The 12074-nt window shown below is 57.7% G+C and overlaps 1 protein-coding gene across 1 annotated transcript in view; it reads right to left on the bottom strand.

Moving 5' to 3' along the window:
- The window catches only part of UNC13A (unc-13 homolog A), a 40412-nt gene that overhangs the window by 15685 nt on the left and 12653 nt on the right, over window positions 1-12074 (bottom strand). Inside the window, exons 9-26 of the mRNA XM_058657779.1 lie at window positions 11549-12049; window positions 11084-11192; window positions 10203-10249; window positions 9116-9194; window positions 8471-8542; window positions 8100-8319; window positions 7725-7952; window positions 7163-7304; window positions 6881-7050; window positions 5893-6008; window positions 4746-4909; window positions 4262-4412; window positions 3909-3977; window positions 3460-3549; window positions 3173-3307; window positions 1884-2017; window positions 618-703; window positions 377-503 (exon numbers count right to left, since the gene is read on the bottom strand). Of these exons, the coding sequence (XP_058513762.1) occupies window positions 377-503; window positions 618-703; window positions 1884-2017; window positions 3173-3307; window positions 3460-3549; window positions 3909-3977; window positions 4262-4412; window positions 4746-4909; window positions 5893-6008; window positions 6881-7050; window positions 7163-7304; window positions 7725-7952; window positions 8100-8319; window positions 8471-8542; window positions 9116-9194; window positions 10203-10249; window positions 11084-11192; window positions 11549-12049 (2640 nt within the window). The remainder of the gene's footprint in view (window positions 1-376; window positions 504-617; window positions 704-1883; window positions 2018-3172; window positions 3308-3459; window positions 3550-3908; window positions 3978-4261; window positions 4413-4745; window positions 4910-5892; window positions 6009-6880; window positions 7051-7162; window positions 7305-7724; window positions 7953-8099; window positions 8320-8470; window positions 8543-9115; window positions 9195-10202; window positions 10250-11083; window positions 11193-11548; window positions 12050-12074) is intronic.

Below are 12074 nucleotides of genomic sequence, written 5' to 3'. Positions count from 1 at the left end.
TCCCACAGGCATTGCCAGGAACAGCCACCCACAGCACTGGGCAAACGTTCCATGCTTCCACAGCTCGGGGAATCTCACACCCCAAGTTCATGTGTGGGCCCTGGCATCTGGGACAAGTCACAGGGCAGCTTTGGCAAAGGAAACGGGCATGAGATTTCTCTAGTGCCAGCTGACAGAAATGACCACAGGATTCAACCAGGCAGCTTCATAGGGATTCGCAAGGGCTGTGGAGCTGAGAACGTGGGTTCTGGAGCGCCCCCTATTGACCATGCCCAGCGTTCCCCTGACCTGTGCAGGGTGGGGGGTGGGGGGCAGGCTCACCCCTCCTCTCTGGGTCTCCCTGTGGGGCTGAGCTGGCGGAGGCCAGGAGACTTACGCGGGGTACTCAGGCACACGGTCCTTGAAGGCAGGAAGTTCAGCCACGTACTCGTTGTAGAGCCACTTGACCTTGAAATGGAGGTTCATGTAGTCCGCGCTCTTACACAGGCGGTGTTTGTCATGCTCTAGGAGGGTGAGGGCAGGGGGCGGCTCAGCCTTGGAGGGTCCACGCAGTGCCCACACAGCGGGCAGGCCACCCACTGGGGGCCATGGCACGGGGTGGGGGGTGCGCAACTCACCCTCCATGGCGTACTTCATGTCTTGGGCAAACAGATTCCACATCACCTCAGCGCTGATTTTGCCCACGTTCAGCTCCTGGGGAAACCTGGCGAGGTCAGGGGCAAGGGGCCGTGACGCCTTGGCAGGGCAAGGCCCCACAGCACAGGCTGCCTTGGCCTCTCCCCCAGGCACAAGGGCAGCGCAGGGCGGAGGGCTCTGCATTTGTGTTTGCTCACACACACCGCCTCTAGGACTTCATATGGAAGTTCCACTCTTCCCGGAGTCTCTACTCACTCGCCCTCCATTCACTTAGGATTGTCCTGAGCCGTGTCTGTCCATCTGTATTATTCGCCAATCCATGCAGTTCTTCATCCTTTAGTGCATCACTCATCCCTCTACCTACCTAGCCATCTGTCCATTCATCATCCATCTATCCATTAGCTCACTTACCCATCCATCCATCCATCCATCCACCTACCCACCCACCCATCCATCCACCCACCCACCCGTCCACCCACCCATCCATCCATCCATCCATCCACCTACCCACCCACCCATCCATCCATCCACCTACCCACCCACCCATCCATCCATCCACCCACCCACCCACCCATCCATCCACCCGTTCATGTCTTCAGTCTTCACCATGCGCCCATCTATTTGCCTACGCATTCATCTATCCATTTTTCCAGCCATCCATGCACCTATATGTCTATCCATCCATGAACTCATGCACCTCTTCATTCTTTTACTCTCCACCTATCTACCCATTCAGCCACTTGATTTATTTCTTCTGTCCATCCATCCATTCTTCTAACCACACACCCACCCATCTACATATCCATTCACTTAAACACTGATCCACTCCATCCATGCCTAAACATTTCCATTCAAACCCCTGATCTGAATTCCATTCAGAATTAACAAGAAGACATTTTTAGGGCACGATAACCTATGGACCATGACTGTATGCATAACAGCGCACATCCACCCATGTGAGACACAATGTGGTGCAAATCTAAAATGTATTTGATGTGTAGCAGATGCCTGAGCAAATGATTGTACATGAACACATAGGCAAAAAATGCTTTTACACACTTATTCATGTAGATCCACAGAACACCAGTAGTTATGTCTGCACACTAGACTGCACTCGGAATTTCACACAGGTACAGCCGGGTTCACACATCCTCTATAAACACACACATGTGACCCCCTTTACACATGGATTGCCAAGTTGCACACACACACACACAGAGGACTAACTGCACATATGGATGACTCACTGGTTGAGGCAGGGGGTGTAGGAATTTTTGTCTTCCTCAATGATGGACACTATGAGGGTAATCAGCTTGGACCAGAAATCTAGGTTCTTGATGCTGGGGCCTTGCTCCTCTGTGGGTACCTCCCCCTTCTTGGCCTGAAAGAAGCAGGAGAGACGTTTGGTTCTAAAGGGTCTCAGACAGGTGCCTCAGTGAGGTCATTACTGAAGAGCAGAGTGTTCCTGAGTGGCCTGGGTGGGAAGTTTACCTAAGGAGAAGTAGAATTACTAAGATAGCTCATGCCCATACAGCTCTGTTCACTTGGACCCAACTCAAAAAGCTAAGGGCATATGAATGAAAATGGAACTGAATGGAACAGACCCAATCTCACTCCAACAAATACAGTGGAAATGAATGCAAATCCAGCTCTCTTGGCTACAAGAAGTCAGCCCTCCTGAGAGGTGATTTAATGGACTTGAACTTGGGCCAATGGCAACGTGAATGAAGTGAAATTAAACTGAACACAATGGAACAAGACTCCCACAGACTCCACTGGGATTAAACCTTATGATCTTGCCCAAGAGCAACATCAACCTCAATCAAAGGAAGGGAAAGAAATCGACTGGAAGCCAACTCACTCAACCCAACCAAACAAAGCCAATCCAAGCCAACTCCACTCAATCCAATTCAACTCAATTCACCTCAACCCAATCCAACCCAACTCAACTCAACCCAAGCCAACCCAACCCAACTCAACTCAACCCAGCATCGCTCAATCCAATTCAACTCAATCCAAGCCAAACCAACCCAACACACCAACCCAACCCAATCCTACCCAAGCCAACTCAACCCACCCAACTCAACCAACCCAACACACCAAGCCAAGCCAACTTAACCTACCCAACCTAACCAAATTCAACCCAACTCAACCAAATTCAATTCAATTAACCTCAACCCAACCCAACTAAACCAAATTCAACTCAATTTACCTTAACTCATCTCAAACCAACCAACCCAAGCCAACTAAACTCCACTCAGCATCACTCAACCCAATTCAACTCAACCCAACCCAAACCAACCCAACTCGAGCCAACCTAGTGCAACTTCATTGAACTCAACAAACTCCAATTCTACCATCAACTCCACCAAACATCATATTCAGGCCAATTCAACCCAACTTGGATAATCACGGAGAGAAGTGTGATCAACTATAGTCATTTAACACATCAGACTCTTCAGAAGGGGGCCAAGCTGGGACTCAACTCAGGGCCTGATTAACTTCCCCCACCCCTCCTACTATCTGGGAGCCCCACCGGATCCGTCTGGTACTCTCGGCTGTACAGCTCGTGACAATTGTTGAAGATGTACTCATAAGTGGAGTTGAGGCAGGCTTTCACACAGTCCTTTACCACTTGGCTTGCTCGAGGAGGGCTCTGCAGTTCTTGGACCTAAAAGGAGATGAGCAGGCATGGAGGCAGAGTGCAGCCATTTCCCAGAAAGTGGAACAAATCCCCACAGGTGGCAGGACATGTGGCAGGAGGTTGTGCAACCGTGGCCCCACTGAGCAGCAGATGTGGTCTAGCCCTTCCACTCCTCCTACCTTCATACGGAAGAAGGTGATGCTGGTGAGAAGGTCTACAGTGGACTTGAGATCCTGCAGTCTCTCTGGGCTGCTGGCTGGGAAGTTGTTCTGTTGGAAGTGAGAAGGCAAGGTGAGAGGAAATAAGAAGGGGAGGCGAGATGGAAGAAGGCTGGTGGAGAATGGGAAAAGGCATTGTAGCAGGAAGCAGGGCAGATGCGAGTCTTCAAGTTTCAGAACGAGGAGTTGAAGATGACACCCTAAAGCAATGGGATGGGGGAGAAGGGTCTTGCTTGACTGCGCTACGCATGTTGGAACAGGTACTGCTCGTGTGTGGATGCATGTCCCAAGGGACATGTTCCATCTGTTAAGATGGCTCCACCCATGCACATGCCTGCTTGGTCCTCTATGTTGGAGCACATACGTGTCTGCCCACCCCCTCTCTGCTGCCCAGTGGTCTCACTTCTCACCCGGTACATGGACAGGTCAATCCTCAGGGAGTTATGTAGTTGGTCCAGAAGCTTCACAAAGCGCTCTTTCTGAGGAGGTGGGGGCGAGAGAAGATGTGTGGAGATGGGGCTTGGTGGTCATGGGAGCCAGCCAATGAGGACTGCCACATGGCTGGATTAAGCACCATACATCATGTACCCAAACTCTCCCCACACCCACTCCACCCTGTAGAGGGGTAAACGGAGTCCCAGAAAAGAGAGGGGACGTGTGCAAAGTCACACAGACAGTCCTGCCTGGGGACCCAGCAGTGTTGGGGCTCTCTCTCTTCCCCCATGCCTCCCCCTGTTCTGCATGCCCATGCCCCAAGACTGACCCCGAAGTTGGAGGCAGCAAAGCGGTCGGAGGCAGACACATTGGTGGAGGCGGTGGTGTGCGCATAGTAGGCATTGATGTTGGCCAGCAGCGTGCTCATAACGGCTGGCACCCCAGGACACATGTACTTGGAGGAGAGGCAGGCGAAGTGGCTGTGACAGGGGGTACAAGGCACTGGGTCCAGGGTCCACCTGGATGGTCCAGGTCTCCCTGACCCTGGGATGCCTCCAGGCAGCATCTGGGAATGCTCCCCACTCCCATACCCGACCCACCCCCTGCCCTTCCCTGCCCCATCTCTGCCTCTTGGTCCATCTCAGCAGCCCCATCTCTCATTCATGTCGCTCACACTTTCCTAATCTCCCAGGAAAGGGTGAGATGCCCTCCCACTACAGCCTCCCCTGCTTCTCCTAAGAACCCCTCCAAACCCAGGTACACCAATATCCATCCATGACCCCTGCCCGCCCGCCACCGGCCTGCAGCCTCACGTCATGGCTTGGTAGATGGACTCTACACCGTAGCGCATGGCAAACTCGTCCACAATCTCCTGGGCCGTCTCGTCATAGTAAACCTTCCAGGCGTCGTCGCCCTTAGCATCTGGGATCTTCACCACACCACTGTTCTGCACGTCCGTCACAAAGTGGAATAGGTTCTGCCATTTGGGGGGAGGACAGGGAGGGAGGATGAGGGGGTCACCATGGCCAGCACACGGCATCTGGGCATCAGTGAATCCATTTCTCTGTCATCCTCATGTGTGCCTGTATCCAAGTGCATTCCACCCAACCATCCATGAGTCTGCCCATCCATTCGGTCACCCACCTGACCACCTGGTCCACCCATCTGTCCATCCATAATACTAGTTCAACTAGCCAAGAATTCACCCTTCCACTCAGCCAGCCAACAATTTCGATCCATCCATTGTTTGTCTTCCTCGCTACTCACCCACCCATTTCTTCAGTTAATCCAAAATGTGGTCCATCCACCCATTTACCCACCCACCCATCTTCTTGTTTAACCACCCACCCACCACCATAACTCATCCTTCTTCCTAATACCTCACCCATTCACCCCATCACCTTCCCGCATACACACATGCCCACCCAACAAGGTATCCATCTGCCCATCAATCTACCCAAGTTTATCCATCCACTCAGCGATCACCAACCTACTCCTCTGTCCATCTGACTACCTATCCCACTACGCCCACAAAACTTCATTCTCTCATCTACACTTCCAGCAATTCAATCACATGACCTTCCAACCATCCCTCGGTCAATTGTCCATCTATTCATGTAACCCCAACTCAACTCATCTGTCCATCCACCCACGTAATCACCACCCCTGGCCATCTGTCCCTCTCTCTACACCTCACCCATTCACCGCCCCCTCCCCAGCCACGTATTCACAGCAATCTAAGTCCTGGGGATAGAGTTGCCCCAAGGAGCAGCCTGGGCATCAAGGAGAGAGCCCCGAAACTGGATCTTGATGGATGGAGGGAGGCAGCGGGTGCAGGTCCAAGTGACCTGGGAAGCCCAAGTCAGCACGGTCGGAGGGAGGCAGCAGTGGTGGCTGCAGGTGCTTCAGGAGGTCCCGGGGGGCCGCAGGGGCAGAGCCAGGCACACATGGGGGACTGACCTCATGCAGGCACGTGTACTGAACATGATAAGGGGCCACTTTCTCCTCGCCCTTGATCTCCACGCTGATGTGCAGCCGGATGGCACCCGACACGGCCGATTTGTCAGTTCGCTTGTCTGCGGGCAGAGAGGCGGGAGGTGGCAGAGCTGCTGACTGCAGCCGGGTGGTTGTAATGTGTGGATGTGCAGGTGTGTGTGTGTGGGGTCCTGTGTACATGCATGTGCATACGTGTGTAGGTCAGGGTGTACTGTGTATATATGTATATTTGTATATGTATTTGTGTGCATATGAATTTGTGTGTGTGTGTGTGTGTGTGTGTGTGTGTGAGAAACGGAGTTCACAGCCCCCTCAGGTCCCGAACTCAATCAAGCCCTGGGTGTTCTTGCGGATTAGCCATCCCCCCACCCACTTCACGTCTCCTCCCGCAGACTAGAATTCCCTTTGGCTCTCTCTCCCTCCCAGCCCTTTGTTTCCGTACATAGATGAAGTTCTGGCAACTCAGCCTCCCTCCTCAGACCGGCCGTTCTAGGTTCCACTCCTCCCCTCCCCTAGACAGAGCGCTTGGAGCCTGCCTCCCCCATCAGACAGCGTCCCCAATTCTAGACTAGGGTTCCCTTACAAGACCGCCCTTGTGAGACTGGATTTTGCAAGCTCAGCCTTCTGCCGTCTGCCAGACAAGGCTCCCTTGGCTTCCGGGAGACCAGGAGGCCTCCCCCCATCAGACCAGGACGAGAGGTGCCATGTCTCATCTGCCCTGAACAACAGGCTCCTGGGCTCTTCCAAGCCTGGATACCGCCTATCCTCACTGGGACATGGCTCAGGGGCTCAGACTCTGCCGTCAGGCTGGGGGGCCACAGACTTGTCCTCCACCATCAGATTGGGTTCCTCTGCCAAAGCTTCCCAAGCCCCTCTTTCCCCTGAAGACCCCGCCCCTTCCCTTCCAGGCCCCACCCCTCCCTCCAGGGCCCCAGCCCCTAGCCCTGCTCACCCAGGTTGTACCACACGTCCATCTCGCCGCTCAGCGTCCGCACCTCGATGATGGTCTGGCCCAGGAAGTCATCCGACTCCCTCTTGAACCGCTGCTTTACACGCGACTTGATGTCATCGTCCTCGTCCCACACGCGCACCTTGATGCGGTCGGAGGAATTGTGACATTCGCTGCAGGGTGGGATGGGGGTATGGAGGACAGTCAGGCAGCCATGTGGGACGTGGCCCCCCTCCGCCGTCCTCTGCTCTGACCTCCAGGGATCCCAGCCAGGCAGGCACTTACAAGTGGAAGTTCTCCTCCCACACGGGGTTGAGATTCCCATAGATGGTCTTGGTCCGCTTCTTGGTCTTGCCCACCTGCACCGTGACGTAGGGGTCACTCGAGCCCGTCTTGTCCTTTGCTTGCAAGCCTTGGGCACAGACAACTGGAACACATACACACACACAGGCAACGTATGGGTGAGGTGTGTGTCCAGCGCAGCCTGTTCCAGGGTGGGGTGAAGGGACGTGGCTGCTGACCAGGGCTGCTGGAGACCTGGGCTGGGTGCAGGGCCATGTTGGCATGGGGGGGCCTCATGGATCCAAGTGGCTGCCCGCTCTAGGTCATCGCCCTCAGGCTCCCATGAGGACTGAAGCCTCCCCAAGTTGTCCTGGGCGACACTGGCTCCCAGATGTCCCCCAACCCTGCACGTCCCTTCTTCTGTCTCAAGTGCTTTGAAATGCTCATTCCAGGGCCCACTTCGTTGAAGGGGGAGGGCTGAGTATGGGGCGCTGGCTGGGCACGGCTGGACCCTGGTCCCCCACAGCACGGGGAGGCCACAGCGGCGCCTCCTGGCGTCCCTCACCCGTGATGCTGATCTTGGCTGACCACTTGGACGTGCCGTCCAGCACGCTCTGCTTCACGGCCTTCATCTGCTGCGTGTGTGCGCTCTTGGTCACGGCAAACACCTCCTGGATGAGCTCGAAGATCTCTGGCTTGTTGCGCTCACGGATCTTCATGCGGTCTTTGAGCACCATGATGATATTCTGCGTGCGGTCCTCGGCCCCGTGCTTGGAGCTCTTCTCGGCGGCGCCTGCGGACACCCCGAGGCCTCGCTGTCCACCCCTCGTGGAACCCGGGCCCAGCACCGACGCCAACCGCGTCCACCCAGCCTTCAGGCTCAGCCTGGTCCTGGCACCTGCTACAGCCCTGCCCTCCCCGTTGGCCCCGCCCCACTCACGCTGCAGGCAGTCGGCGTTGAGCAGATCCTGGCACTTCTCGTGGCACTTGACCCCGCACTCCGTGCAGCGCATGCCCTGCCGCGCGATGCCCCAGAGCAGCCCCTCGCACTCGTAGCAGTAGGTGGGCGTGGTGGCCGTCCACACCTCGAAGTTGTGCGGCGTGGTGCAGGAGATGGGGTAGATTAAGGCTTGCAGCGTCTTCTTGTAGACGTGGTTTTTCTACAGGGCGGAGGCACGCCACAGGGCGCTGGTCCCTGGCTCATCCCCCACCCCACACACCCGTTCCTGCATCCTTGGGGGTCCCATGCACCCCCGGGGGGACCGCACCACTCAGCACCCACACCCCCTGGGAAGGGCCCCAGGCACTCACCAGCTCCTCATTGTTCAATGTGCTGGAGGCCAAGGCAGAGGTAATGCCAGCTTTCCTGGACTGGACCAGGGACTGAGGAAGGAAGGGAAAGGATGAGACCACGGGGGAGAGTTCCAGGCATGAGTGGACACCCCAAGATCACAGCCACAGACCAGGAGAGGGGGTGGCACCGCCGACAGTGGGCGTGGAAAGCAGGAAGGGATACAATACAGGCAAAGTGATGGGGGCTCCTGGTTAGAGGGGAAACCGGGAGGACAGCCCCACCTCCGGCCTGGACCAGGGTCAGGCCGCCAGCCACCCCAGGGGCCAGGCCAGAGACAAGCACAGGGCTCCACCTTCCGCCTGTTGGGGGCTGCTTGGAGGTGGGTCCAGGTCAGCTGTACTCACCATGGCCTGTAGCGTCCACGCAAGCACACAGGGAGAAGCAGACTCGGTTAGTCCCCGATGATGCTGGGCCAGCCCCGAGCGTGACCCCCTGCCCCTTCCTCCCCGGTCGCCCAAGGCCCGCGGGGGTCAGGTGCGCGGGTGGCACCCAGCTCCAGGCAGGTGCAGGGGTTGCGCCCAGGCCTGCCAGGGGCAGGTGCAGGGGTCTCGCCCTGCTCAGGCAGGTGCACCGGTGGCACAGCATTCCAGTCAGGGGCCTACCAGGTCGCTGACGAGCGGGATGGGTTTCCTCTTGCGGATGTCCGGCATGCTGTCAATGATGATGAGACCACCTCCGGGGCTGCAGGGACGGGACAGGCAGGGACGTCGTCGAGGGCGGCCCAGGCGACCCGGCACGCACAGCACCTGAGGCTGGGCCAGGGCCCTCAGCTGTCCCCCAACCCCACTGTGTTCAGATCACATCGTGTTGTCCCACACACAGGATCCGTGGAACCCCTCCCTGGGACCTCGGAATGTGACTTCTTATGCAAATAGGGTCACTGTAGGTGGAATCATTTCAGACGGCACTGGGGAGAGGGGTGGTTGTGGTGGCACAGGTTAAGTTGCTGCGTGTGACCCCAGCAGCCACATCAGAGTCCCTAATGCTCAGCTCCCTGCTTGTACACCTGTGAGGCAAAGCTCTTAGCAGCCTGGACCCGGGTGGGAGACCCAGAAGAAGCTCCAGGTTCCTGGCTTTGGATCGACTCAGCTCCGGCCACTGTGGCCACTTGGGGAGTGAACCAGCAAGTGGAAGATCTTTCTTTCTATCTCTTCTTCCTGTAGATTTGACTTTCCAATAAAAGTAAAAAAGATAAATCTTAAATTATTTTTTTCAAAATGAATGTGTGGGGGAAGGGATTTCCAAGCTGATGAGCAAAGCGGGACTTGGGTCTGTGATACGGGCAGGTCGACACAGGGGCAAGTGCCAGGGAGGCCTGTCCGGTTCCCTTTCTTTTTTATGATTCATTTATTTTTATTAGAAAAGCAGATTTACAGAGAGAAGAGACAGAGAAAGATCTTCCATCCAAGTGGCCACAAATAGCTGGAGCTGAGCCGATCTGAAGCCAGGAGCCAGGAGCCTCTCCCGGGTCTCCCACGTGGGTGCAGGGTCCCAAGGCTTTGGGCCGTCCTCCACTGCTTTCCCAGGCCACAGGCAGGGAGCTGGATGGGAAGTGGAGCCGCCGGGACACAGATCATCCACCCCAAGAAGCAGCTCCAGCCCACATCCCCTGTCAACCTGAGTCCCCTCACCAAGCTGTGTGCAAAACAGCCTGCAGCCACCTCCCTCCCACCCCAGGCCCCTACTCACCCGCCTTTGAACCACAGGGACTTGGCCATCTCGCCTTCGCCCCGGGCCTGCGGGACAGAGACGCGGTCAGGGCGCTGCCTCCACCCTGCGCAGGCCAAGCCCCATGCCCATCGGGATGGGCATCCCAAGGCCTCGGCCTTCACTTGTCCCACTGTGAAATGGGCTGGACCGCGCATGGCCCTTGTCCGCACAGCTGTCCCTAACCACTGGGGGACACTCCGACGCAGCAGCAGTGTGTGGGGACACGCCTGGACCAGGGAGGGGCGCTGACCCGCCATCCCACACCCCACACTCCTTGCTCACGGGGGGAGGAGGGCCAAGCACCTATGGGTGGGGTTGTGGGCGGGGATCAGATAAGCGGGTTGATGGAGTGGAGGTGGGAGGCGGGTGCCCAGCCAGGGTTCACGTGGGAGAAAGGGGACAGGGTGGGCAGGGATGTAGCAGTGGGCCCGGGTGTGGGCGTGGTCAGGACCCTTGGGCCTGGGTGGGGGGGTGTTGGGTGAGGTCCAGCTCTGTGGGAGGTGAGTAGGGTGTGGGCTGGCCAATGTGGGAGGGGAACCTGGCGTGGTTGGGCAGGGGCCTGAGGGGCACCAGGCAGGGCCAGCCTGGTGTGGGAGGGACACTGGGTGTGGACAGCCTGGCATGGACGGGCACTGGGCATGGTCTGTCTGCTTTGGGCGGGGCACTGGGCAGGGCCAACATGTTGTGGGAGGGTCTTTGGGTGGGGTCAATCTGGGTGGGGCACTGGGCGGGACTGGTGTTGTGGGCGGGGCATTGGGCGGGGACTGGTGTTGTGGGCGTGGCATTGGGCGGGGACTGGTGTTGTGGGTGGGTCCACCCTGGTGTGGGCGGGGCCAGCCCAGCCTGGCTGGGTCACTCACCTCCTGCAGCTGCATCCGCACCTTGTTGAAGGCACGCAGCCAGTTGGCCTTGGCCCTGGACATGGAGTCCTGACCCTCCTGGCCTTCCTCCTCCTCTTGCGGTCTGAAACTGAGGCAGGAGACGTCAGCAGACACCCCAGCCAGCTCTCCGTGACAGCCTACATGAGGTACTGCTCACCTGTGGCCCCTGTGGCCCCGACTCAGGCCCCTCACCCCTTCCAACCCATCCTGCAACAGCCCCATCTTCTGCCTCTGCCTGGCCCTGCCACCCTGAACCCTTTCTTAGTTCCTGCCACGTCTCCAGTGCTGGAACTGGGACCCCTCATGCCCCCTGCCCTCCTCCACGGCACGTCACCTCTGATCTCCCCTCCCAGGGTCCCGCCGACCCCGCAGCCTTGAGGCCGTCCCCTCCTGTCCCCTCTGATCTCCCCTCCCAGGGTCCCGCTGACCCCACACCCTTGTCACCTCTCTTCAGCCTTGGGGGGCTCGACCTCGGGCGCCTGCTCAGCTCCAGGCTCCTCCTCTGGCGTCTTTGGCTTGGGGGGCGCCTTGGCCATGTCGGGAGCCTCGGTGGGCAGGGCGGGGCCCTTGTCCTTCTCCCCCGAAGTGGCTGACGGGAAGCTAATGCGCTTGAAGTCCTTGGGCTCGGCCACAGCCGGCTCGGCGTGCTGGGCATAGCTGTCTATGTCGTCAGGCACGTCCTCTTCCTCCTCCTCCTCCAGATCCTCCTCTTCTTCCTCCTCCTCCTCCAGGAAGTCCTCCAGGTCCTCCTCTAGATCCTCCTCATCCTGGTCCCAGCGTGGCGAGTCCTTGTAGCTCACGGAGCTGTGGCACGAGTGGTAGGAATCCCGGTCTCGCTCGTCCTCCACCTCGGAGCCCCGCAAACTCTGCTCAAAGTCCTCACTCAGCTGTGAGCTTGCCTGGCTGAGCTCCCCCGACGAGGCGTAGCGGCTGCTGCCAGTGGGGCTGTGGGAAGGGACAGACCGGGCTC

This window comes from Ochotona princeps, chromosome 33 (assembly GCF_030435755.1).
Source record: "Ochotona princeps isolate mOchPri1 chromosome 33, mOchPri1.hap1, whole genome shotgun sequence".
Lineage (NCBI taxonomy): Eukaryota > Metazoa > Chordata > Mammalia > Lagomorpha > Ochotonidae > Ochotona > Ochotona princeps.
This window is presented reverse-complemented; position numbering and strand designations above follow the sequence as displayed.